Source organism: Catharus ustulatus, chromosome 17 (assembly GCF_009819885.2).
Source record: "Catharus ustulatus isolate bCatUst1 chromosome 17, bCatUst1.pri.v2, whole genome shotgun sequence".
NCBI lineage: Eukaryota > Metazoa > Chordata > Aves > Passeriformes > Turdidae > Catharus > Catharus ustulatus.
In genome coordinates this window covers 5,444,762-5,472,222 of record NC_046237.1, presented here as the reverse complement: position 1 = coordinate 5,472,222, position 27,461 = coordinate 5,444,762, and the positions used below count along the sequence as shown (strand labels likewise).

The window sequence follows — 27,461 nt, the reverse complement described above, 5'->3', positions numbered from 1 at the left end:
TATCTTTGGAAGAGTGGATATATTTCTATGCTTTTATGGCAACGTAATACTTCACATCAGACTGGGAAACATACTTCCAAATATTTTAAGTTGCCTGTACACCTAAACAGCCTGTTTATGGAACAGGACTGTCATATTGCTGCTTACTAAAATCCTTGAATTACCAGTCCCACAGCAATTTAATAAATGCCCAGAATCCCAGGAGCTTTTGTTTAGCTCTGGAAACAACACACTCGAATAAAGGTCATTTTATAAACACTAAAATTGCATTGCAATATCCATATCCATATATATATATATATATATATACATACCCATATATATATATATAAAGAAAAACTTCTACCTTTCATAAATACATCATACATAAAATATGCTCCCAAAATACATTCATGCTTTTCCCCATCTGAGATTCCTGCTTGTACCCAAAGTGTCTAAGCTGGGAAGGGCAAGACTTGGAGACAGGCTGGTGTTGGCAGGTGGCTCCAAACCCAGGTGAAGGTGTTGGGGCAGAGTTGGGGTTAAATCCTGCATCAGTGGGGCTAATCCTGCCTCCCTAGGAAAGCAAGGCTCTCCTGCACACTGTGCCCCAGCAGAGCTGCACCAGCTGCCCACCCACAAGCAGCCAAAAGTCATCATCTATCCATCCTTATCACTTACAGTTTTTCCAGCAGCTCCTAGAGATAGAAACGGAATCATAGAATGGTTTGGGTTGGGAGGCACCTTAAAGATCATTTTGTTTCAATCCCTTGCTATGGGCAGAAACATCTTCAGCTAGACCAGGTTGGTCAAAACCCCACTCAACCTGGCACTGAGCACTTGCAGGGATGGGGCAGGGGATGCACAGTCTGTCCCAGCACTCGACAGGGGATAGATATAAGGGCTTTGGAAGCAGGGATTTCACCATGTGGCTTTGGTGGAAGGGCATCTGTGAATAGAAACTGCTTTCCCCCTGAATAGACATGAATATCAACCACACCCCCAGCACCACCATCCCTGTCTGCAATGGGAACAGTCTGAGTCAATCCTTTGCTAATGAAGGAAGCAAATGCCCATCCTGTGTCCATTTGTGAAAGCATAAATACACAAAATACACAAAAACACCTGCAGGGTGATTCTGAGTGGGAGCTGGCAGGAGGGAAGCCCCAGCTCTGCAGCTCAGCGCTGTCGGTGCCATCCCCTGGGAACCTGCACAGGGCAGGTTTAGGGCTGGCCAAGCCTCCCCTGGGCATGCACCTGCACCATGTGGCTGTGCAAACGCTGGCACACCAAGCACTAACCAGCTCTGCACTGACAGGGAAGCCAGACTCACACATGCCCCAATTCCACTTCTGTCCCCCTGCTGGATATTGCAGAGCACATTCAAAGGCCATTTTGGGAACGCTGCCCTCTCTCCTTGCAAGCAGCCCAGTTCTGAGCCAGCACCCCCTTCCACAAGGCAGACCCATCCCTCAGGCTACTGCTCTAGAGACAAACTGAGTTCACTCCAACCTTTCCATTTACCCAAACCACTGTCTTTACAGAACAACTCAAGATAAACATTGCATAGATCTGTATCTCACATCTTCCCACGCCCAGCAAACAGCAAGAAGTTCAAGTTTTGCACAGTACATTACAAAAGGCATCACTTTTAAACAACACAAATAAAAAAAATGAAGTGTCACCACGGTGTAAACCCTGCAATGAGTGAGGCAGTGAGTGTACAGTGCTCAGCAGCTCTGGGAATGGCTGCCTGTAGTGTACTGGTGGATTTGCAAATCAAATCTCCTCTCCCAGTAACAGGAACTTGCATAATGAGAGAAGCTGCTCCTGACCAGAGTGATTTGTGTGTCATGGGAAGGAGGAGGACACTGCCAGGGCTGTCTGCTCTGCAGGCAGCAGTTCAAGGGCCAGCTGACCCCTCTGCAGTGCAGACTGCAGGACAGCAGTGCTCCTCCCAGGCTTGGAAATTCCAGCAGTTTTGCTACAGTTGACTTTACAACTGAGATATTCTATACAGTTGGCCCAGATCCTCTGGTGGTTTAAACCCCACATGCTCCATTGGAGTTACCAGTGATTACTTCCACTAGTGGAGAACGTGGTCCTGGCTTGTCACAGACACAGAATAAATCTACAGTAGCCCTTTCTTTAAATAAAATTAAATAACTGCACATGGCACCAGAGCACAACTTTAAATGTGCTTCTGCCGTTAAGAAAATAGCAAAGCACACCAGTGGTCACTTAAATTATTTATCTTCAACTAAAAAAAGAATAAAAATTTGAAATATTACTGCTGATTTAAAAACCCCTTGGGAGACTGCATAATGTCCTCTCATGGTGTTTCTGAGGCTGAGAAAGTCACTTGCATGTGGACAGCACTATATATCCTCTTCAGCTGGCAGTGAAGGCTTCTGCTCCTGGAGGTCACTGGTGCCATTTTCGGATGGATCTGAGCTGCCTGGGGCTGACTCTGCAGGTGGGGGCTTGTAGAGTAGACAGGCCACTATGAAGAAGGTTGTCCCGAGCACCTGCAGGCAGGGAGAGACCCCATTATAGTCTGCTGTCCCCCAAAACCAGGGGCCCACCCCACATCTGCAATGAGCTTTGCTCACCAAGCTTTGGGGAGAAGGAGCTATTGGTCAGTCTGGGAAGCAGAGCAGCACACAGAGCCAGAGGGGGTAAAAATCTGAATTTAGCCAGCCCCAGAGCAATGGGAATTTGGAAAAGTTCAGCCCCACACAAACACCTGGAGCACAGTGCTGCATGAGCCAACACTGCCTCAGCCTTTTGCTGGAAGGCTTTTGAAAACCTCTTTATCAGAGCAGCTGTTAAACACTACTATCTAGGGCAAGTGCCTGTTTGGGAGCAGTTAAAATGATGGTTTTCTGCTAATAAATAAAGCCCACAGCTCTAAGCTCTCTTATTTTCTAGCAGTGACTGGGGAATGGTTATTTACAGCCTGCCCACAATGCCATCCCTCACTCTCACTAATACACTGCACTTAGATATTTTACTCCATTTCTAGCAAAAATCACTTTGGCTGCTGTTGGAAGGAGGTATTTCATATGGTGCAGTAGAAGCTGTAAGCCTAGAAAATAATGGGAATTTAACAGAATGATGGTGCCTGGAGCACCATTACCCGATGAGAAGCAAACGGGGCTTTTGCCTTCCCTGAGAAATTTCTTGTGTGAAAATTTAATTTCATCTGGGGGTGGGCCAGATCAGGGCAACACAATTTTGTAAAATTCTTTCCCAGAGCAAACCACTGTGTCCTAAAGGCCTGATTGCTTTATCAGGGAGGGGAGCTAAGCAGCAGCATCACCTTGTAGACCAGTCCAGCGACGAGGGTGTATCGGCTCATGGCTGAGTTCTGGTACACGTAGCAGGAGCCCTGCTCTCCACACTGGTCCTGCCAGAGCAGGCAGGATTTATCAATCATGGATCCAAAGGCAATGGGGCCAGGGATGCCTCCTGTGGGCAGAGAGAGGGCACCTTCAGTTTGGGCAGCAGCCCCTGCAGGAAAGCACCAGGCTCTGCTGATCCTGTGATTAAGAGAACTCATCCTGCAGCATCCAGAGCCACCAGGTATCAAAACTATACTGAATTTCAGGATGTGAGAGTCCAGCAGGTCTTTTGGCCATCCTGACTTACATGTTGCACAAGAGCCAAAAGCCACTCACAGGAGCTTCACCACCTCTGCTCCTTTTCCTCAAAATAAGGGAACATTGGCAGGACACTGAACCTCTGTCACCTGTGATGTGTTACAGAACCCTCTGTTCAGTTTGTAAATCATGTGCAAAGGGAATTAGGTTATCCTGGATGACAGCAAATGAAAGAAAGCATTCTCCTTACAGCAGTGTGTGTCCTACTCCCTTCTTTTCCAACCCAGTGTGTTTTACTGTTGGCTGACAGCTTGGCACACTCCTCCCAGAACCACCAGACCGTTCTGGTGTGCAGATTCCCTCTGCTCCATACCTAGTGTTCGTACCACAATCCACTGGATCCCGAGTGCAAAGGACCTCTGTCTGTCAGAGACACACCTGGGCAAAAAAAGGATTTGTTTAAAAATGCTGCCAGGCTGCACCTCCCAGCCTCACAACTCCAGGTCCTCAGTCCAGCCCACCTGGGACCTCCATCCCCTCTGGAGATTTAGGATCACCCCAGTGCAATCCCCTCCACCCCTGCTGTAAATGTGTGGATCCCATCTCAGAGCACAAAGCTTCCAATGCTGAAATTTCCTTTCCCAGCTAGACTGGGACAGGAATTACTCCTGATGGCTCCAGGCTCCCACTAACTCAGTGGTTCCCATCACACCTTTCTCATGCTTGATCCAGCAGGACAAAGCAGAGAGGAGGATATTGAGGCTTCCTGCAGTGCTGGCAGAGGACAAGGCCATCCTGTGCTTACCTCAGAGTGGCAGTCAGGGCAGGAATGCTGCTCAGGAAGGTGAAGAGGATGACCACGAACATGAAGATCAGGAGCAAGGACTTTTTACCGCAGGAGGAGGTGCATTTCCCTGCCTCTGCTTCACCAAAGCCAGGCAGGAGGGTGTTGTCAATACAGCTACACTCGTGGTAGACCTGGGAAAGAAAGGCTGGTGGGGGCTCTGCTGAGGAGAGCGTGGGGACAGCCAAAGCTTTAGAAATAAGACATTCAGGGAGGGCAGAAAGCAGCTGGTTAGAGTCTCAGAAGGAGGTGGAAATCAAGCTGCAGTTTTGACACACCTCTGTTTCCAAACAGGGCAATCAAACAGGGGAAATGAACTCTGCCAGGCTGCTGAGTATCACCTCTGCCCTTCCTAAGCCTTTGCCTGACTCCATGAGCAACGTGCTGGAAGGATAAGGAGGTGCATCATGTTCATCCAAGACCCAAAATGAGCACTAGGATAGAAACCAGGTGTTTACCAAGCTCCCTGCCTGATTTTCCATGGATTTTGGCACAGTTTGACCCAGAATGAGGCAGAGATGATTGGATACAAGGAGAGAAGCAAAGCAGGGTGACCTGAGGGTACCTTCTGCCTTCATCTCACATGGTACCTGAGAGCACCCACCCTGCCTTGGCTGATTTTCCACTGATTTGCAGCAAAGCTCAAGCCTTTTGCAGAGCCAGCCAAATCACTCCAGAGATGTGCCACCACCCTGTTCATCCCCAGTGCTTTCAGACCTACCTTCTTGCCACTCTTGAGGTTTTCATACATCCTCTTGCAGCCAGCATGGCAGGGGGAGTAGTACATGATGCCATCAGTGCCACAGACAGGGCTGTAGGTCTCCTGCAAACAGCCACACTGGGCATTGCAGGCTCCTGTCAAGTTGAGCTGCCCACCTGGCAAAGCACTGAGGGAACACAGGAGCAGTCAGTGAGCAGCACTTTACAGGAGGACATGGGGAGAGGAAAGGATGGTGGGAGTTGTGATGGATCCCCAGGGAGCATAAAACCAGGCTTGGAAGGCTTTCATCTCACTAAATTTTAACCATGCCCTGGAGCTGTCTCTCCCACAGCCACCAAGGGAGTTTAAGGGACCAGCTCTTAGGGTGACACTTCCATTCAGAGAGGAGATCCCCACTTTTGATCCAGTTTATCCCACTGGATAGAGATGGGGGCTGCTGCAGAGGCAGCTGAAGAGTGGAGTAACTCCCATTAAACTATTCCAAAAACTCCATCTCACTGCAAAACCATCTATTTTCTATGTCTCACCCTCAATATTTGCCTGTAGGACAGACTAGACACCAAGTTTCACCCCCAGCACATCCACACATGACTGCCACCAGCACTGTGTGAGTTATCCTTCTGTACAGACAGACAGACAGACAGACAGGGTGGTGGTTGTTACCTTCCATCGTACATCTGGGTCACTCCTGCCATGGGCATGTTAGGGCAGTGGATAAAAAAGACAAATATGGCCAGCAGACTGAACACTGTGAAAAACAAACACAACTTGATGATTCCTGAACAGCGCAGTTTGAATTTATTCACGAGGAATCCTCCCAGGAATGTGCCTCCCCCTCCGGCTGGCACGACAAGGTAACCTGAAAAAGAAAAGGAAAAAACCCAAAGTGAGTTTAGAAATGTCAGTAAGGAGTTTTCAGGTTTGAATACATCAATTGCAGTGTATTTTGACCCCTTGTTTCCTGTGTGGCTTCTTGGTGTGAGTTCAGTGGCTGGTCCTCTCTAACAGCTCTAATGTGGCATGAGCCTGGTAAGGCAGCTTTTCCTACCCAGAGATCTTAAAACTGACTCTTTGAGAGCACATCATGAGTGCTGAGGCTTGTTGGACACCATTCCTTGGTCTGTGTTATGGCACTTCCACGAGGATTTTCCCAGTTTCTGGAAGCTGACAAAATATCCCCCCCAGCCCTGACATCTCTCCTCACAGGAAACGTTCAGCCAATGTTTCCTGGTGATGCACTAGGAGGAATTACAATTATTTTGCCTTCCTCTAGAGGGTAACAGATGGCTACAGAAGTGACACATTTCCTCCTGATGTCAGTAGATGCAGCTCTGGAAATGCACTGGGTGTAGGTGTGCTGACAGGAAATGATCCTAACAGCTGAAGAGGATAACCAGTCCAGAATTAAACTGCAAGCTAAAAGTGCTCTTCTATTTGTTGTCAGAATGGGAAAACATTGCAAAGACATGGTTTCCTTACCAAAAAAGGTGGCAGCTTCAGAGGCACTTAAACTAAACTGAGACTCCAGGAATTTGGGTCCAAAGGTGGACATCCCTGCAATCAGGGTCGCTTCTGTTGCTCCTGCCAAGCAGAGGAAGATGAAGGTGGGGTTCTTCAGAAGCAGCAGCACTGACCTGGGAAGGACAAATATATTGGAATTGAAAAGCTGATTTAAGGCACATTTTGATTTCAGGTCTTCTAAGTCAGAAGGATCAGAAGCATCCCATCATCCTGCAACTCTTTGAAAGGAAAAACACCAAAAGGGAGCTAAGTGGGGTTTGAAAGAGCTTTTCCAGCCAGTGACACAGAGTGTATGTGTGTGATATAACTCACACTAAGGGCACCCACCACTTCTACATCTCAGCAGTAATTTCCCACCATTAGAGTCAGGGTACTTTCTGTTTTTAAATACTGAGAGGACATTACTCCTCACCAAATCTCCCCCATTTCAAGGTTTTATTAGGGCCTGTTGGTAGATGTCTCAGGACTCCTGACTCAACCAAGTCAAACTTGTGCTACATCCTCACATACACACGTTACTTGTGCACCAACACTCTCAGAACAACAACAACCTCTGATAATCATGGATGTTTTGTAACTCAGGGGAAATACCAAGCAAGCCTTTCTATATGGAGGAAACACCTCCAAGACACCTGAAAAAAAAGCAGGCAATCTTTCTGCCACAATCTAAGCCCAGTTTTACTTGAAGTTTAGTGTATAAATAGAGTAACTCCATTTTATTTTGACCCACTGGAATTTAGGAGAGAGCTGCAGATATGCCTGAGAAATTGCCATGTGTCATTTATATGCAGATCCAGCAACAATTCCATCCCTGAGATGCAGAAAGGCCCTGGGGCACAGGGAATGGTCTCAATTATCTCTCACTATCTCGGATATTGGACTGAGAGGACTGACATTGCTGTGCAGGGAATGTTTTGTAACAAGATTCAAATTCTGCCCCATGACTTCCCTCTGGCCAAGCCCAGACCATGCCATGGGTTATCCCATTTCTGGGATGGGCACAAATGCTGCAAGAGAGGTGCCCTGGGATGCTCACTGAGCAGGAAGGCAGCACCTCCTGCTCTGGTGGAAATGTGAGATCAGGGAAAACCTGCCTTGGTACAAGGGAGAGATGTGCTGAGGCTCAGAGTCAGATTTATGCAACTTTACTTAAATGAAATGGAGAATTTCATTACATCAAAAGAACAAAGAAGCTGAAAGACAGAAATACCACACATTCCTGCACTTTGATTACAGGGGGCTTTACACTGCCTAGCTCTTGGGATTAGTTTAGTGTACTATTTTATTTTCCAGATCTTTTGGACTGTGCCTAATTTAAAAGCATAAAACCTAATATTTTAGTGAGAAAACATTTGTAGATCTTGAGGCTGAGGCAGAAAACCTTTTTCAGAAAGTGCCAAACCAAAACAGAAAGTGCCTTCACCTTTTTACAGAGAAGAGTTGCTCCCTGGCACTAGTGTGATTTGTGCCCTCTGCCCAAAAATTACAGGCTGGACTTGCAAGTAAAAAAATGCAAAGGAACTCCTTTCAGCACTAAAAATAAGGATAATTTAATCTGTCTGAAGATAGAAGATGTAGTTTTGAGGAGCTAATGCACATAAAACTTTACCAAAGAAAACAAAAACTTTTTTATTACATCAGCAGGACTTTAAACACACCCAAAAATCACATAACTCTTGAATAGCCTTGGCAGTGCTCATTTCTTACAGCCAAAGGGATTTCAGGAGGCCCAGCAATGCAGAGAGAGGAATCCCAATACCTAAAAAAGCTCCCAGACTTTACTGATATGGGCACATACAGGAACTCCTTCTCCCATAATGGTTTTCTGCGTAGGTTGGGACCACCTGCATGCTCAGAACCTGCTCCTCTGAGAAACACTGGCATGCCCAGGACACCCAGACTGTACCAGAGTACAGACACAAGCTAATGAGTCACTAATAAATGGATATTTATACAGTTTTACAGCTCGTGAACGGGGACTTTTCCAGCACAAAATGACACCCACTGTCACCAGCACCACAGGAACAAAAACCAACCTCCCTTTGCCATGTGGGGAAGCTGCAGAAAAGCCATGACATGAAACAAAGTCCCACCCTGCACCTAACCCAGGAGTGATCAGTGAAATATTGACCACAGCTCCTCGTGCTGAAGATCAGGGAGTGATCCTCACTAACTCCACCCTGCAGCTTGCAGGGACAAAGCCTCCTCTTGGTACAGCTCTGCATGCCCTCCCTTTGAGTTCCTCACTCCGACAGGAGGGGCTGCTCCATGACAGCAACCACATGGAAGCAGAGAAAGGAAAATGCTGCTTTATCAGGCCTTTTCAAGCCAAGAGTTAAGACAGAAGTGTCTCCAGGGCAGAGGATTAGGCTGTATGGGCTGCATTCCTGTAAGCTCCTGCTCTTAGGCAGCACTGTGAATGCAGCAATTCATTAACCTCACTTAGAAAGGAGCTGATGGCATGGAACAGTGTTTTATTTCATCAGTATTTCTGCTTATCTTTGTGAGACTGTTACTGCCTGTACTGTGAGAAAATGTGTGGCACACGGTGCCTAAGACAAAAGGAACAGTGAGTGCCCCTTGGCCTCAGCCTGCAGCCTGCTCCACGTGTCCCCAGAGCTGCCTGCACAGATGGGATCTCCTCTTTAATGCAAGTTTCCAGAGCAGAAAGCCTTGGAGGCACTTCCCTTTCATTAATCAAAACCAGGGACCACAAAAGTCTGTTGGGTTCCTGCTTTCAAACCACACCGAGGTCTGGACTGCTCTGAATTGTCTGGTACAAATTCCCACCTTGGGGTGGTTGTTATTCAGGAAAGAGGTGTGAAGATGCTCCTGGAGCAGGATTGTCTCTGTTCCTGCTGGCAGCCAGCAGAAACAGTGTGAGCTTTGCTCCAGACAAGCAAGAAAAGCATCAACCACTGAATTTCATCCCTCTCTGCTGCCCCATTCGTGCTGGTTTTAGTCACAGCCCTATCGTTATTTAAATGCAGGTTTATGAATTCAATTTCCGTGAGGAGAACAAGCCATGACCTCGGAAAATGGCACCCAGTCAAGAATGCCATTTAATAACAACACTGAAATCTGTTCAATGTAATATTCTTCATAAAACTGTCTTAACCCCTGGTAAACTTCCTACAAAGTTTGCAAGAACTTCAGGTGGGTGTGAGTTGTTGTGTTGACACAACACAGCTCGACTGGTGCTGAAAATTCCTGTTCTGAGCACCTGCTTCCATCCTGCTCTGCCAGCACAACCAAGACCTCAGCTAAAGCTCAGAGGTGATTGTTGGCAGCAGCCTGGGGTTTGTCTTTGCAGGGAGCAGCCATTACACATGGGTAAAATCTCCTCCTTAAAAATGGTCCTGGTAGAAATAATAATTTGAAAGAAAAAAAAAAGAAAAAAAAAAGGAAGAGTCCCTTATTGACTGCAAGCTCCAAAAGGAATCAATACCCAGGTATCTCTGCACCAGCCAGAGCCTCCATGCCAACTAACCCCAAGTAATAAATAATGCAGCACCTCTCCCTCTGCCCTCCATTTCAATACAACTCAACACAACAAAAAAGAAATCATAAAATGTTGCAAAAATCTGTGGTTAAAAGACCAGATTTTATTTTGGCCCCTGCTTTGTTCCCATCACAGAGCTGAGCAGCAGCCCAGGATTAAGCAAGTTGCTGTGTCACTGCCTTGCTGAAGAGATAAGAAATAGTATCACATAAAAGGTGGCTGGAAGATGTGAAGGCAAAAGAAAAAAAAAGGAAACAAAGAATAAAAGAGAAAGGGAACTGAAAGTTACAGTGTGGAATATCTTGTTTGGAATGGAGCTGTGAGAATCGCAGGGCCTGTTTCATCTCGTTTCTCATTAAAAATGACAAAACAGGGATCTAACACAAGTAAAAATAGAGGAAAGGAATAAAACCCCGAGGGGCTGGGGAGGAGGAGCTGTTGGAAACACGAAATTGGGCCAGGTGAGGCCAGGCAGAAGCAGCCAGGCTGAAATAATGCTGCTGGGGAGAGGGAGGGAGCTGGCAATGCCTGGGCATCTCCCACCACCTAAAGCTTGGCATCAAGGCACTCTCAGGGAAACTCGGTGTGTGGCACAGGACTGCAGGTGGACACAAGGTTCTGCAAACCCAGATGGGACTGGGCACTTGTCCCCTGCTCCCTGTGTGATCCCCAGCACCAGCTCTAGTTCAGCCTCGCTGCCAAGAACTCCCAAACCCTGACAGAAGCAGGCACTTGGACACCTCCTCTGCAAGAAAGGGTCATTGCTTGAAGCTGGGCAAAACCTTTGAGCTAGCAGGGCTGAAAGGAAGCTCAGCCAGGGCTCATTTCTCTCTCCTCTCTCTGGAGGGCTCCCTGACCTCTGTGTGGGGTTTTCTCACCGAGGCAGATCTTTCACTGTTTTCCCAAAGTCCGGATCCGACGCTTTTTGGTGGCTGCCATCCTTCAGCTGATGAGCCTCTGACACTCTCATAACGATGTAGCGCTGGGATCCTGCAAAGGAGAGGCAAAGGGAACGAGGAGCGTGTCAGACATGGGATGTGGATATCCTGAAGCCGTGGATTTACAGGGGGAAAACACAACCTGACATCCTCCCTCCACCAACAGCTGCAAGGGCACAGCAGTAACAGATGGAAAGCCAAAGGGGTGAAATCCATGTAGGAATTCCAATTCCAACACAGGAGGCTCCTCCTTTGCACAGGTGCACAGGATGGAAGCAGCCCCAGCCCCAGCCCCGTACCTGGGAGGCGCTGGGGGTAGCCCAGGATGGGGATGGAGATGAGCAGGGAGGCAGCTCCAGCCCCCAGGAATCCGATCCACCACGCCCCGACCCACAGCGTGTTCTCGGGGGCGATGTCGATCCTGCAAGGAGCCAGAGGGACACAGGGGACAGAGAGAGAGAGGCGCTGGTTGGGGACGGAGCGGGGCAGCTCCGGGTGCCTCTCCCTGAGGCTGGCAGGGCCAGGGGGTGACAGTGAAGGAAATGGAGTGATCTGAAGGGGATGCCATGTCCACCATCCCTCCTGCCTCAGCACAGCACTGCCTCACCACAAACCCAGGAAATCACACCCACTTCATTCTCATTTCATCTCAGGTTTGCACATTCGCCTCACTCCTTTTCAACTGTGCTCTGATCCTTGTTCCACCCCAAAAAACATCCTTTGCAAGAAAACTGGTGGAAATAACCCATTCTTCCCCTGGAAACCCATTTCCCCTTTTTAATTCATTAATCTGGTCTAATAAATGGTGCCCCTGCCTATGGCAGAGGGGTTGGAACTTGATCATCACTAAAGTCCCTTCCAACCCAAACCATTCTGTGATTCTATGACCTACCAAAGAGCTGTAAGGAAACAAGAATGAATAACAAACATTACAAAGCAAGAAGGAACTAAGCATCCTGGTGGGATGACTGGGAGGGTGAGCAGCACTGCTGGGAGCACTACCTCATCAAGGAACTCCTTCAAAAAATTCACCTGCTGCTCACAGCCTCATTAGCACAGGCAGTGCAGCGTGAGGAAGGATTTAAGCTGACAGGTTTGTCAGCAATTTCCCTCCAGCAGCAGCACTAATGCAATCCACCCTTCCAGCCTCCCTGCCTGCAGACACACCACCCAACACCCCAGGCACACTTCCACCCAGCCACCAGCTCATTGCTCCAGATCATTGTTATCACTTTTTTCTACCCCAAAGGAAACACAGAGCAGAAAGGGAAAGGAACAAGATTTTTTTTTAACGACTTACTCTCTGCCAATTTCAGTATAAATATTTAGAAACATTCCTCCTACCAGATAACCCGCTGCAGGCCCAAGGATTGCAGCAGTGTAGAAAACAGCTGAAAGGGAAAACATGTCGTGTTAGACAACCAGCAGTGTGTCAGCCAGGGATCCCCAGCCCGATTCCCTCCTGGATGCAGGATGCTCAGCCTCTGGCTGCCTCACACCCTTCCTCCTAAACCAGCAAGACACAAACCCAGATCATTCCAACAAGTTTTCCTCTCAAACTTCTGTTCCAGTGAAGCTTTTTTTTGGGACGTTTTATAGTAAAATAAAAGAGGGGCAGGTAAAATTTGTTTATGAATCATATTTATCAGGGATGCAGCTGATCCCACTGCCACATCTTGACTGCCACAGCACTGAGCAGCAGGATTCTCTTCTCACTGACAGCATTAAATGACTATACTAAACACAGCACCACAGGCACTTATTTCAGTTTGCTGTTTAAACCATGACCCATGGAAAGATCATCCATGCTGATGATCTCCTTGTGATCTCCTTCCCACACTACACAGCCTTCTGATACAGCATGGGCAGACTGATACATTTGGAATTGCTAAAAGATCACTCTTTTGGCACTTTCACCCCCAGGACTGTGAGTTTGGCAGCTGCTGAGTGACCAGTGATATGGAGGGGTGAGCTGAGCCTCTGTTCTTGGCTGTGCTTTGCCCCAGCAGTAGCTGAGCAGCCCAGAGACCATCCCTGCTGTGCTGAGGCGTGAAGGGATGACAATCTAAAGATTCAGGTTAGATATAAATGATGGTGATAAAACACTGGCACAGCTGCCCAAACTGGCGGTGGATGTTCCATTCAAGGTCAAATTGGATGGGGCTCTGAGCTACCTGATTGATTTGAAGATGTCCCTTCTCATCGGCCTAGATGACCTTTAGAGGTGGTTTTGCACCCAAATCCTGCTGTGATTCTTGCACCCTTGCACAGGTGGGGGTATGGCCTCATGGCCACGTGCTAATGCCACAGGAGGCACTCCCCATCTACAAGACACGAGGTACAGGACAAAAAAACACCCAACCATGCTCAATTTTCGTCCTGGTAAACAACCCAAGCCTCCCCAACAGCTGCCACATCCTTGATTTCCACCTCGCCCCTCAATGGGAACAAAAGGCTGAGCAGTGTTGGGAGAGGTGCTCCCAGAGAGGGCTGGCCAAGGCAGAGGGATCATCATCCCCCTGCCATCATCCTGCTTTCCCTTCAGCCCCACTCACCAATGTACACAGGGGAGTAGTTGGTCTTGACGTTTTCATCCAGGTAGGTGACGCCGAGCGTGTAGAGCGGCGTGGCTCCCATGCCGTGCAGGAACTGCCCCAGCATGAACACAAACCTGTACCCAGAGAGGCTGGAGGCGGCCTGCGAGCAGGGCACGCTCTGGTTGCCACCACAGACGCCCACCTCGGCCGCCGAGCGCGCCTCGTACTGCCCCGTGGTGAAGTGTGGCAGGGCGAAGAGCAGCGAGCCCAAGCCCATGACCAGCACGCCCCAGCCCAGCCAGCGGGGTTTGTGGCCATTGCCCCCGAAGTAGCTGACGAAGGTGAGGCAGACGCAGGCCGCGATGTCGTAGGAGCTGGCGATCAGCCCGCTCTGGTAGCTGCGCAGGTCGAAGCGGCGCTCGATGGAGGTGATGACGGTGTTGATGAAGCCGTTCACGGTCATGCCCTGCAGGAAGGAGGCCACGCACAGGAAGAACAAGACGCCCTTGGATGTGTTGCAGAGCTGCAGGCAGCCGGGGGTGAAGCCCCCCCAGCCGCAGGCCAGGTCCTCCCCGTCAGCAGACACGTATTTAATCCCTTCTTCGAACGGCGGCTCCTCCTCGGCCGGGGTGGGCGTGCAGAGGGGCTGGGCACAGGAGTCACAGGGGCTGGCAGCCCCCGAGGATGTGGTGCCATTGCTCAGGGGGGTGCTGCAGCCATCCCTGGCACTCAGCGCTCCAAATGGCCGGCCGGCCTCGCCGGGACGAGGGGACGCGCAGGAGAAGTCGAGGGGCTGAGTGAAGCAAAAGCCATTTTCTCTGGTGGAGTTCTGGGGCATTGCCATGAACGGGAATGTGGAGTCCAGGGGCAGGGTGAGGTGGGCTGGTGGCCAGGGTGGCTCTGAGGGGCAGCGAGGAGCAGCCTGTCCAGGAGATGCAATTTCCAGCACTTACTTCAGTAGGGAGACGGTGTAGGTCTGAGCCAAGACCATTCTGATCTGTGCAAAGAGAATTTTTACATGCCTTTATACAAAACCATGCTCAAACCCCTCAAATATTTTTCTTTTTTTTTTTTTTTTTAATAAGTATAATCATTTCACTGTGCAGTTCAACTGGTCATGTGCTTTCCACCATGGAATGTGTTGGTACCTCAGGTGTCAGGGCATCACTAACATTACAGAAAAGAACAAAACATCCAAGAGCCTTAAAAGAAAAGCACCTCTAAGGCACTGTCCCCACTGACTGAACCCCCTTATTCCTCCTCTGATAAAGACCTGGTGAGACCCCACAACCTCCATCCCCCTTCCTCCCCCTGCAGAGAACAGCCCACACAACTACAAGTTTCCCACTGCTAGAAGTCCTTTGGTCTCTCTTTCACACTCTGCCAATAACAGTTTATAATTATCCTGAAAAGTTTCCACAGTCAGATTGATTTTATTCCAAGCCTCAGATCTGTTTACAACTATTCAGTAAAATCCTTTCTATAACTAATTAGACTACATGCCATTTCAGAGCAGGCTGGAGGGCAGAGGCAGCTGACTCTAACCTGATTACTGATGCAGACTGCCTTCTTTCACCCTGCTCCTGTGCATTGCAGCACCTGACCGTGCCAGAAACCAAGAGTATTTTTCCTTAAATGCCTTGGCTGAACTATAAATGATGAAAATAGTAAGGTTCTCTCTTGAATACTGGTCTTAAATATGCAACAAATGCTAGGCAAGAACCCTTTTTTTTTAGAGAGCATGCTCAAAGCATCCTGTATTTCTCAATAATTTTGCCAATATCTGTTCAAGAGGTTCCCACAAAAGATTTCCCCCTGACATGACAGCCTCATCAGCATGGAAGAGGGAAAAAGGGCATTTTTCCCTGATAAAATGAACTAAGTTCAGATGGCTGTAACCTGAGAGTATTGCAGCCTTTGGTGAAGACTTTAATACTTACCTGTGTGTTGCTGTAAAAAAAACGATTGACATTTGCTAAATAGTTGTGTTTCTCTGCACCAGCAGGTTTTGCAGGCACTGGGCAGGAGGACTGGGCAGAAGGACGGGGCAGAAGATCCCCCAGAAGGGCAGAGCACAGCCCACGTGTGCTACCAAAAAACATTCATGCCACTAGTGCTGCAGCACCTCTGGTCCTTAAAGTGAGTTCAACAAATGAGGTTCAACTTTCATTTGCAAATAATTTTATCTTAATGACCCTGCACGGGGAGCAGAGTGCATGGACTTTTTCCTACTTCAGGGTGCAGATTCCAGCAGATTTGATGACAGTGCAGGGCAGGTGAGCCTGGTGGGTGGGAGGGCACTGCTTTGCAGTTCCATGCTGGAGTCCTCCAGGTAACCCCTACCTTAGCTAGCTGAGTACAGGTAACTTTGATGTGTAAAATGTAAATGCAGGGGTTGAAATTTTGCTGCAGAGACAGACTGTTGTAGTGTGTTGGCACAAAAAAAAAATTATGCCTTGGTGCAAGGATCTATTTTTTCCACTTTTTTTGCCTCTCCAGTGTTCTTATGACTCTTACAGCTCTAAATCTGTTTCTCATCTTTGGATGCAATATTGGAAGCAATAAATAAGCCTGCTTTAGCACGCTGTTAAAGTCAGGAGTGATTATTAGGCGCTGAATCAGGCTCTAAGGGGCGGACTGGTTCATACTCATGTAAATCAAACGCCTCCTTGCACAGCAGCCAGGACTGCAGCTGCACCCTCCTCCTATCAAACTTGCATCACACTCATGTCTGATGTTACACTCGACTGCACTTGTAAAGAAGGTTTCTTGGCTGGGGATTGATTTTGCTCTCACTGATTTCAGCAGGCAGCAAAAGCACATCTCTGTTATTACCTGATATGCAAGCAGGAGTCCTGAGCTCCCAAACTGGCCCAGCTCCACCCTGGAGGGAACTCCTTTAAACACTGGGATCTCTCCTTTGATACCTCATGAATTTATATTGATATTTTGCTATTTCATGGGTCAGGAAAGAGATTACAGCTCTTCATCAAACCTTTTTCCCTTGATGGCAGCAGACCCAGGTGACCACGCCATCCCCCCTTCATCTCCTGCCACTGTTAGTGTGAGCTAACAGCAAACAGGGTGAAACACTTCCAGGGAAGCAGCCAGCCTTTCCTGCAGGCAGCAGATGTTTCCCCCCACCCAGAAGCCTCCTCAGCCCCAACACCACCTCCTGCACACATCCCAGAGGACCTGGGCTAATGACTCGTGCCCAGGTGCTGTGGGCAGGGAGCCCACGCCTGCTCTGTGCTGTCCCCCGAGCTGCTTGGCATCTCTTGAAGGATTTATAAACTGCCTGTGACACGTTCACTGCGGGTATCAGCTTCCACAGGAGCCATATGCCACTTTAGAGGACAAAATACAATCTTCAGGGGAAAAATCCCAAGCAACTTCGTGCACTCCCTAATCATTCATATTCTTCCAAGTCATCCATTTATTGCATCCCATTCATCTCAGTTTTTAATGACTCAGCAGGTGATTTCTTGCTTACACTGAATCAGTCCCAATGCTATTATCTCTCTGCCATAGATTTCTTCATTTTGCTGCAAGATTTCTACTTTTTTTTCCCCCCACTGTACAGCTTGTTCCAGAGTGCCAACATTATTGAGTAAACACAGCAAAAGTAGTAAGGTAATGAAAGCATATGATTTGTATTTCCTGATGAAATCTGTAAAGACTTTCCCCCTTCCCAATAATATTTAGCATTAAATCAATAGTAGAACTTACAAGCTTTTCATCAGGTGATCATTTAAAAAGTCACAGGACCAATTAAAAACATTCTGTATCTCTGCCAAGGACTGCAACGAGATTAATGTTGCAAATTAACTCATAACTGACATGCAAAATAATCCCATTTGCTGAAACATGCCCAATAATAGTTAATCTTCCCTTCCACATTATGGTTTTTTGACTTTTATATGGTATTATTGTGGCAAATAACATCTATACATAACTTCTGCATTCCACAGCTGAGCACAGTTTATGAGCAGATTTAGCATTTTTTCAATTCCATTGCATACATGGAGATATTTCCTAACGAACAGAGGTAAGGGATTAAAAGTGATCAGGAAGTGTACTGCAAACAGGAGAGGAGCAGCCCCAGGCAATGCTTGCTGGCTGGGATGGGTCTCCTTTATTTTCCTCTGGGTCTCCTCTATTTATATTTTCCTCAATTTGTGAGTGAGCCTGGACTTACTGATCAAATACTGGGAAAGTCCACATCCAAGTACCAAGCTCATATTACTGCAGCCAGGGATAAATCCATCCGGGTTTGTCCGTTTAACTTCTCTTGGTAACACACACTGAATTTTCCTTGGAGAGTTTGGCTTCAGAGGATTAGCAGCACTCCTTCTGTCATGGCTGATAAACACCATATGGGTCAAGTGTAATCCACAGGCTGCTTTAGGAGTGGAGAAGCCTCCCAGAAGTGAGATAAATCCACCTCCCAGTCCTGTGAACTGGGCTTGTCCTTAGGGCACTGCTTCAGTGCGAGGGAGATAAAAGCAAGAATGGGATGAGTGAGTTGTTCTGAGTAACACTGAGCTGGTTTCCTGGCAGCTGAGGAACTTCACCCAGCTCACACCAAGTGTAAACCTGACATTTTTAGCCCACTTTTAAAAAGCATCCCTATGGATCAGCAATACAGAGGATGCTGCTATTGTGGGATTGGCCCCAGGACCAGAGTGGAGCCTTTGGTAAGCAATTCTTGTGAGAACAGCATGGTCCTGCACACATGGAAAAGTTTCAGGAATGAGAAACACACCCAGAGATCAGCCAGCTGACCGTGTACAGAATGCTGTGCTCACCATCAGGCACAGACAGGATGAGGGAGGAAGTTCCTAGGAATGGGGGCAATGGGAATATCCTGACCCACCCCTCATGTCAGAGACCTGCTTTTACATGATTAGCCCTGCTGGAGCCTGAAGCATGCAAGAGAGCAGCAGAAACTGGCTTTGAATTATCACATGAACAAGGACATATTTATAATTACATAAATTCCAAACAGTAGAGCTTAGCACTCAGAAACCCTTTGTATGTTTTCCAAGTGCTTTCCATTCACCGGGAAATTATTGCAATAATATGCAGGAAATCAGGAAGGTGGCTTGGATAATTTTCAATTAGCTGCTTGAAAATGCTTTGAAGATAAATCTAGCCAGATTTTCTGAGTCTATTTACTTGTTCCAGCTTATCTGTGCACATACAATTGGCTGCAGCTGCCTCAGACCATCTTTAAAAACTTGCAGTGCCAACGTGTGGAGCAGATTTAACCCGGACACTGCTTTTTGCCATAGCACAGATTAACCAGACAAAAGGGTCTTTTATGCTGTAATTCCTAACTCCCCCTCCCTAATGTCACTCTTGCTTTAATGTCTTTTTCCTACCCATACATTTGGCCCATGCTGGGAAGTTTCCATGCTGGCACAGAGCTGTGCCCTCCATCTCTGTCACTGCCCATGGAGCTGGGTGTTTTCAGACCCACCACCAGCATTTTCTCAGCCCCTAGCCCTATTTTCCATTTGGATTCTTACATCCCATTAAAGGAAGTTCTATATTCAGCCCCCTCTTTCTGCATGAGCTGCTGGTCAGCTCTTCCCAAGGATTACCAGTTAGTTCCCACAGCTGTGCCTTCTTTGCTTCCAAGCAGAAGATGCAGACTCAGGCAAATCCTTTATGATGCAAGGAATTAAACAAAATGAGCAAAACCCAAATAAAGAATGAGAGACATGTGATTCTCTGGTGCTTCTAAAGATAGAATAACTGAAATGAAAAAAATGCAACATCCTGTGTGACACAACTCAAGGATGCTGTGTTCAGAACAGATGTATTTCAATAATGTTGACATCTACCATGGTTTACAGGCACTTAACACTTTTTCACTTTTTCATCCTTATGGTTTGATCAATATGAAGGTAGAAGAAAAAGGAAAACCAGATGGAATGTTAGCATGAAATCACCTAGACCTTCACTTTTTCCTGAGACACAATTCCCTTCCAACCCCTCTTCCCTGCACCATGGGGACTTTCTGGAGAAAACCACACACCACAAGGTCACTTTGCTCCATCAGCTTGAGCTTTCTAAGACATTTCTCCAGCTCAGCCTTGTGTTGGGTGGGCTGGATGCCCACTCATGCATGTCCAACTAGACAACAAAGAGTTCAGAGGAGCACATTAGAAGAGCTAAAATCATCACGGAAAAAGAAACTCGCTGTTCATCAGCATCTCCTGCAACACTCAGCACTGCAGTGAGCACAGGACAACACAAGATGGGCAGGTGGAAACACAGAGCCAGGTGGGAGTATGAGAGACACACACCAAAGATTCAGCTGAGGGAAGGGTATTTCCCCACAAACCCACTCATTTTTTCTACATCAGCAAGTAACAGCTTCCCCAAACAGCCCTGGGAGCACGAGCTCACCGGTGCACAGTGCTCAGCCTGAATCTTGTTTAACATCCAGGGATGCTCCTTAATCCTCTTAGGTATTAGTCTTGAGATTCCTGCCAAGCAGGGGAGCAGCAGAGCCTCCCAGACAACACTTCAATGAACTCACTGCTTGAAATGTGCAATACTTCAAGATGCAGTGGAACTCCAGCTGTTCTGCTTTGGTTAACCTCAGATCAGCACCTTGGAGGTCACTGTGGTGTGCAAAATGCAAAGTTAAATCACCTCCAATTCTGTGTCTCAGGTGACTCCCTAGGAAGCCATTCTGCACTAGGACTGCAGTTTTTTGTCTATAATGACTTGTTTAAAGCTAAGTACCTAATCTGAGTTAGACATTCCTGTTGTGTCTCTGTTGCCAGCTGCAAGGAGATCATCACATTCTGTACCTCAAGTCACAGAATCACAGAAGGGTTTGGGTGTGAAGGGACCTCAGGACCTCAGTTCCTGCCCATGGGCAGGGACACCTTCCACTGTCCCAGGCTGCTCCAAGCCCTATCCAACCTGCCCTTGGACACTTCCAGGGATGGGGAAGCCACAGTTTCTCTGGGTAACCTGTACCAGGGGCCTCACCACCCTCACAGGAAGAATTCCCTCCTAATACCTAACCCCTAAAACTACTTTCTTTCCTTTTGAAGCTATTCCCACTTGTCCTATCACTCCATGCCCCTGTAAAAATTCCTTGTAGCTTCTTTTAGGCACTGGAAGGGGCTCTAAAATCTTTCCAGAGCCATATTTTCCCCAGGCTGAACAACCCCAGCTGTCAGAGCCTGTCAGAAGTACTCCACCCTCAGTCTTCTCCCCTGTCTCATCAAGGAATGTTTTATGTTGCTAAATCACCCATTATTGCAGATATGATCTGGAGAAGGAACAGGTACATAATCATATTTCTGTTGGATTAGTCGAGGATATTACTCTGAGCTTATTCTGGCCTCATGTTGGCTACCACAACAGAAACAATATTTGATCTAGCACAAAGCCAGATGGTGCAAAATTAACCCATTCAGCACAAATCTGATGTGGCACAGGGAATTTGGTCCAGCACTGGCACAGACTCACATGGCTGTAAGGTTCCTGACATGGCATCTGCAGCCTCCAAGTTTCCTGATAGCAAGTATTCCTCATCCACCCCGTAAAGATGAGCTAAACAGGCATCACTCTTCATTTTATTTCATACTTTTAGATAAACAGAATGTCAGCTTGCAGATAATTTGTGTTTACTCATGCAATACCCTAGATCTTGACAGGCTGTGGTATATTAGGGGATTTCTCTGAAGAGGGCAGATCCCTATTTGTGTCATTGAGAGGAAATGATGAACACTTTCAAAGGGATGACTCCTCTTCATTCTCTGACTCAAAACCCCAGACTAGTACCACAACTAAAAATTAAAGCAGCTATGGGGTGAAGGGCAGGAACTCAAAGGGGAATTGGGGCAGAGCACAAGACCAGCACAGGGACAGTGTGCAGGGCTGCTGACCACTGCCACCAAGGAGCCAACCTGGCATGGTACTCCTCTTAGAAACCTCCTATTTGTTCCAATGGCAACCCCTTGTACTGCAAGTTCCATCAGAGGGTGCAGCAACACCTCGTGCACAAAGTGCTGAAAATCTCAAGCATGGCCACAAACAAAGGGGCTGTAAATGGGCAGGTGCATCCTGGTTGTGCTGTCTGTGGCTGCTGGCTTCTCCCATGGCTGGATGCCTCTAAATAAATAAATAAAAATCTCCCCTGATCAGAAGAGGTGAGACTCCACTGACTACTTTGAGAGGTGGAAAAAAGCTGAGTAATATCCTTCAGCATCAAGAGGCCTCTCTGAGAACACCAGCTCAGTATGAAACAGCAATTCCACACACACACTACCATATCCACACTAAGGGACAGAGAAAGAGGTGTCCAGAGGTGAGTGCACACTCCCTGCAAGCAGCACAGGCTCTGCAGGCTGCTCTGACTCTGTTCAACCAGGTCAGCAACTCATTCCAACTGCCAGGGAGCAAATTGGTGCCAGATTGGTGTTTCTTCCTGAGATAAAAGGATGAACAGGGATAAAATGTTCCCACTGTCAGCCCCAAACACCCGCTGGACTCAGAGGGGTTTGCTGTCCATGAGAAGTGGGGAGACACACTGTGCCTTGTGCCTTCTCTTTGTCATGCACCAGGAATCACAGCAGCTGTGAGGATGGATTTAGGAAATCTGGAAACTGCCTTCAAGGGATTCCCACTTCCACACAGCAGCATAGTGTGGTTTCCATTTCTGGCTCAGGAACTTTTCTGCTTTCCTTGGTGAGGACCTGCTCACATCCCACAGTCCCCACAGGACAAATGGACACAGCAGAATAACCTTGTCCTTGTGACTCAAGGAGGCCACTGAGCACTGAGTTTCACCTGTGTTCCTGTAGAAATGATGCTCCTGATCCTGCCATTGCTGCTCAGCCAGGGTGGTGTTTGTTCACACAAGGCATCCAAGCAGGGCTCCCAAGATTGCTCAAAGAAAGCAACACGGAATTCAAAGGAACAAAACTGGGTTGGTTCATGGTAGTAGGCAAACTCTTTCTATTGTCTCTTGAAAAAAGGCAGCATTTCAAAATTTAAATTATTTAAAAACAAGAATATTTGAGACAAGTAATCAGTGTATCACAGCCTGGTTACCTATTTTTCACTCCTTTTAATGCAGTCTCTCTGAATTAAACTCTTTTTGAGGTTTACTGCCAAATAAGAGGAGAATATGCAACCCTAAAGGGATCACAGCTTACTCAGGGTTATATGGGGACTCCAGAAAAGGCTGATTCTGCTATAACCAAGACCCACATCTGGCTCAAAGATCTGAATCCTCAGTGACTGAATTCACTCCAGTAACCCAAGGAGAGCATAAAGCAGCTCTGAAAGCACTTTGAGGAAATCCTTTTTTGCTGGGAATTCTTATGCCAACATAAAGCTCCACAGCATGTGCCCTGGGCAAACCCTTCCAGCCCAGGCAAGGCAGAGCAGCCTCATCACTGTTCTGGCTGAGATTCTGTTTCCTACAGAGCTTTTAAAGCAAAAGAATATTGAATTAAAATTTCAAATCTGATTTATTCGGAATATGGCAAGCTAAAAAGATTGATGCAGTTTTTCAAGGAGAGGCTAAGAGAGAAAATGTTTAAAAGAGCTCAAGTCCTTCAGATATTTTGGGGACTTTTTATTTCTGTGTCATGGGTTGTTACCATTTATCAAAACTCTAGAATCTAAATATATTTTTTTTATCTCTTAATGTCATCTAGAAAAACAAACTCCTATCACAGAGGATATCCCAAACACTTGAACTGACAAATATGAAGCTATAAACATGACAAAAAGTACTTTTTCTTGCATTTTTTTTCAGCCAGAATATTGCAAATCAAAATATTTTTTAGAGAAATAAGTGCTTGATCTTGCTTTTTCAATATGAAAATGACTCCCTAACTCCATCAAATCCTCAGCCACAGCTAAACAAAGTTTGTCAGCTTCATTTTTTTCCTTAAAGTCACCAAGCCAAGCTCTTGACTGAATTGATGCCATACAGCAATAAGCCATTAACAACAGCAATTAAATTCAGTTAGATGCCAGTGAAACAGCACAGGAGAAGAAAGGGGACTTCACTGCTCCAGGAATTTCGAAAGCTGCTGGAAAGGCTCAGCACTGTGCTGAACAAGGTGAACCAGAATAAACAGAGTATTTCCCAGCACTAACATATGCCCACTGCTCAAGCTCATTTACAACCTAGAGGTGGAATTACACTATTTTTGTCAGCAGCAACACTGTAGAACCTGAAGAGAGATTTGAGGTTAGAACAACACTGCTCTGCTAATATTAAACACTTCACTGCCTCATCACATGCTCTCCTCTGTACTAGACAGCTCTGACACAAAATCCACTGAAGTTAGTGGCACTCTCTGAGTGCTTGTCTACAATCACTTATCCCATCCACTGGAGTGGGCTGGATGCTTTTGTCTGGGATCCATAAAGCAGATGAAGTCTGTGACCTCTCTGGAGCGTTTCCCCGCGTGCAGGAGCTCTTTGTTCTCCGGCCGCTCCGTCCAGCGCCCGCGCTCGCACGCCAGGAGGTCACTCAAGGCCAGGATGGAACAAAACTAATTCTGTGGTGGGGAGGTCTAGCAATAAATCAGTTCTGAAAAGGGAGGGTGGCTGCAGGAGAGGAGATCCCAGAGCTAGAGGGTTGGGATGGCTGGGGACAGGTGCAGGGAGAGCCACGCTGCCACCGGCCCTGGGGACAAAGCCCTGATCCTGCTGTGGAGTGCTCTGGGCTGCTACAGCTCCCAAATTCTGCTTCTCTGCACAAGGATAAGCCCCTCACCAGACAAAGACAATGCAGTTTTTAACTGTGCCCCTTCAGGGCAGCCAGAGAAACCCAGGCCCATGAATTTCATGCTGCTCACACCTGTAACAGCCTGTGTGTGCTTGGTAACTCTTACATGTTGCCTTAACACAGCAACTTCAATTCACTAAGCATAAAATCCAAAGGGGGAACATTTTCCCTGAAATCATACCCAGCATCTCACTGACCCACCAGCAAAAAGCCAACTCTGTTCCGTGGGTGCAGGGTCTTGCAAAACTTTTCCACCATTCACTGTGATTATGCAAGATAGAAATGTCCCAGGCTCTGAATAATCAACTTACAGGCAGCACCTCATGGAACCATGTGAGGAAGACAAAAATCCCAAATGGTAAAGCAGAATGTATGGCATCCTGCGTATGAGCACCTTCATCTGTGCAAAGGCAGGGTTCTGGGCTTGGTACACACAGTTAAAATAAAGAAAAAACAAAACAAGTGCTCAGTGATGCTTTTTGGGGTGGACTGAGCAAAATGAGCAGCATAAACCAGAGCCACGATTCCCTGCTACTGCAGGGTGTAAAGTCCCAAATGGGAGGGCAGGATCCTCCCCAGCACGCTCTGTACTGCAAAGACACGCACAAAAAAAAGATTAAAACTGCCTGGAGGAGTTTGCAGTCATGAGGCACGGAGCAGCTGGATGCTGATCTCCCTAAGCCGGTGGGTATTTCTTTTGTTCGAGCCTGATCCCATCTTCCCCCTTCGAATCTCTAATCTCTGTAAAGACTTGGAGCGAGTACTTGCTCAGGTAGCTCCTGGTGCCACTGGCCAAGAATACCCAACCCTCGCAGGACTCGCTGCTTCCCAGTCTCATCTCTCATCCCAGGGTCACAATTCACGTTTCTGCCACTGCCATAGAGAGGGTCTGCCCTATGGGCAGGAGAATTTAAGGGAACATCAGCGGAGTTGCCACTTCCCAGCGCTTCAGGTGGCACTTGCGACACCGGACCACGCTCATACCCCGGCTCTGATGGAGTCCTGCTGGGCAGGGGGCTCAGATCTGTCCCCCCAGCCCGCCCAGTGCACAGAGCCGCTGCTTCAGTTTCCGATCACTTCTGACAGTTTGCGAGCCAGACCTCTTTGCATATAAATAGCTGCATTTTTTTTTTCCTTTTCATTATTTGAGTAAGCCGCTCCCCCCGCAGTTTCATGCTTTCTCACGTTCACAAGAGCTCTGACACACTTTTCTCAAGATCTCCTTTGTGTTCATTCCTGCCTCAAATGCTATTTTAAAGTGTGTTTTTACAACCAAGTGGCACTACAGAAAGTAGTAGGAGCCCAGAAAGAAAGAAAGGAAGGAAGAGAAAGAAAGAAAGAAAGAAAGAAAGAAAGAAAGAAAGAAAGAAAGAAAGAAAGAAAGAAAGAAAGAAAGAAAGAAAGAAAGAAAGAAAGAAAGAAAGAAAGAAACAAGTGCCAGACAAGGATAACTTTAGGTTTGTAGTGTGTTGGTGCGTTGCCTGGTAAAATCAAACAGCCAATAAAATGGTAATGCAACAAAATCATATGATTAAGGTCCACTTGTGCTTTTAAGGCTCGCAGAGCTGAAAAACATGGTTTTATTATAGCAGCTTATGATTTGTATCATTTGAAGAAATGGGTTATAAAATAATATAGAGCAAGTAACTAAAGTGCTCCGATTCCACCCAGCATCCTGCCCGCTACTAACTTCAGTTCTGCTCCTGTGGAACAGGCATTAATTTATCATTAACGTAACATTTTTTCTTATTGTAAAGATTGTAAAGATCCTGTCATGCCACTTCACTACCTTACTCTACTTTCTGTCTTTTCTCAGCATCATTTAAATTTTCCACAGAAAGACACCGTCACGCTACGAGGGAAACCCCAAACTGCAGTGATTCACAGCTCGAGGCAGCAACGCAGCCTTGCAGCATCCTCGCAAAGCGGAAAACCTCAGTGACTCGGGCCATTTCTCTGACTGTCCCCCGGTGACATCCCCCGGGCTGTTCCCGGCACGGAGCCCGCGCTGTGGCCACCCAAAGCCCCGCGGACCGGCCCGAGCCCCCCGTGAGCTCCGCATCCCCCGCGCCATCCCCGCGCCCCCGGGGCTCCCCCGCAGGCACCGCCCGCCGGCTCCTGCCGAGCCATGCCGGCATCCCCGGTGCCGCATCCTCCCCGCACCCCCGGTGCCATGCCCGGTACCCGGTGTGATGCCCGGTACCCGGTGCCCGGTGCCCGGTACCTGCCGCCGCCGCTGCCCGCGCTCCGCCGGCTCCGCTCCGCGCTCCCGCACGGCCGGGGCCGCGCTCCGGGCAGCGCTCTGACGGACGGGAAGCTCCTCCAATCGCCGGGGAACGCCACCGCTCTCGGGCCAATGGGGGGGGAACTGAGACCGGGGAGAAAGAGGGGGAAAGGCAGAGGAGGAGAGCGAGGGAGGGACGGGAGGGATGCAGGGATGGGAGCTGGGCAGAGGCAGAGGAAGGGCAGGGGCAGGGTGATGTGTCTGGGGGGAAGAAGAGGAGGAGAGGGATGGGGGATGAGAAGAAGGGGTGAGGAGAGAGCAGCGGTAGGGTAAGGGTTTAGGCATCACATCAAACCCTCCCTCTTTCCCGGCCCCTGCGCACCTGCAGCCTCGCAGCCCCCGGGTTCGGGCTGCCCTCCCTGGTCCGGGGCTGTCTCAGCCCCCCTGCACGCCCAGGCTCATGGAGAAGTTCTGCGACACATCCCTGCGGAAAGCGGTGCTGGCGGAGCTGCATCCGCGTGTGTGGCGGCAGAGAGCAGTGACAGGACTCTGGTCCTTCCCCCAGCTATTGTAGGGCTGAGCTGGCGTAAAAGCGAAAGTGCAGGGCATTACTGAACCCAAACACGGCTATCGTGGCACTATCTGCATGGTTCGATACCGTGCCAGGCACTGTCAGGCTGGGCACGGCTGAGTTCGTGGTTGCAGAGGATGCACAATCCCTCCGGAGTTGAGGGAGCTGAGCAGGAAAACTGTGGGACACCCTAAACCCCTGCATTTGCATTAACATATTCGTTTGGGCGTTTTTCTTTGTTT

General features: G+C 48.0%; 1 protein-coding gene across 2 annotated transcripts; it reads right to left on the bottom strand.

Annotated features, from left to right (window-relative positions):
- Positions 1-27,167, bottom strand: SLCO4A1 (solute carrier organic anion transporter family member 4A1). 2 transcript variants are annotated; one of them, XM_033075178.2, is made up of 12 exons: positions 27,031-27,167; positions 13,663-14,641; positions 12,408-12,498; positions 11,407-11,528; positions 11,048-11,159; positions 6,626-6,780; positions 5,810-6,005; positions 5,147-5,312; positions 4,387-4,559; positions 3,955-4,019; positions 3,302-3,450; positions 1-2,507 (listed from the first exon to the last, which is right to left on the bottom strand). In XM_033075178.2, exons 2-12 carry the CDS (start codon positions 14,486-14,488, stop codon positions 2,358-2,360), a joined length of 2,205 nt encoding a protein of 734 aa, XP_032931069.1. In that variant the 5' UTR covers positions 14,489-14,641; positions 27,031-27,167; the 3' UTR covers positions 1-2,357. The 2 variants fall into 2 exon arrangements, with proteins under 2 accessions (XP_032931069.1, XP_032931068.1); XM_033075177.1 differs by lacking the exon at positions 27,031-27,167 and adding an exon at positions 26,649-26,690.
- Between the last annotated feature and the right edge of the window lie 294 nt (positions 27,168-27,461).

Bases quoted from the DNA above. Each gene is read 5' to 3' on its own strand.
- SLCO4A1 (XM_033075178.2), bottom strand. From the start codon at position 14,488: ATGGCAATGCCCCAGAACTCCACCAGAGAAAATGGCTTTTGCTTCACT. The intron at 11,529-12,407 runs GTAAGTCGTTAA...GGCTCCTTGCAG, and splicing joins TATACTGAAATTGGCAGAGA to GATCGACATCGCCCCCGAGA. The intron at 4,560-5,146 runs GTAGGTCTGAAA...TTTCTTTCCCAG, and splicing joins ACCTCAAGAGTGGCAAGAAG to GTCTACCACGAGTGTAGCTG.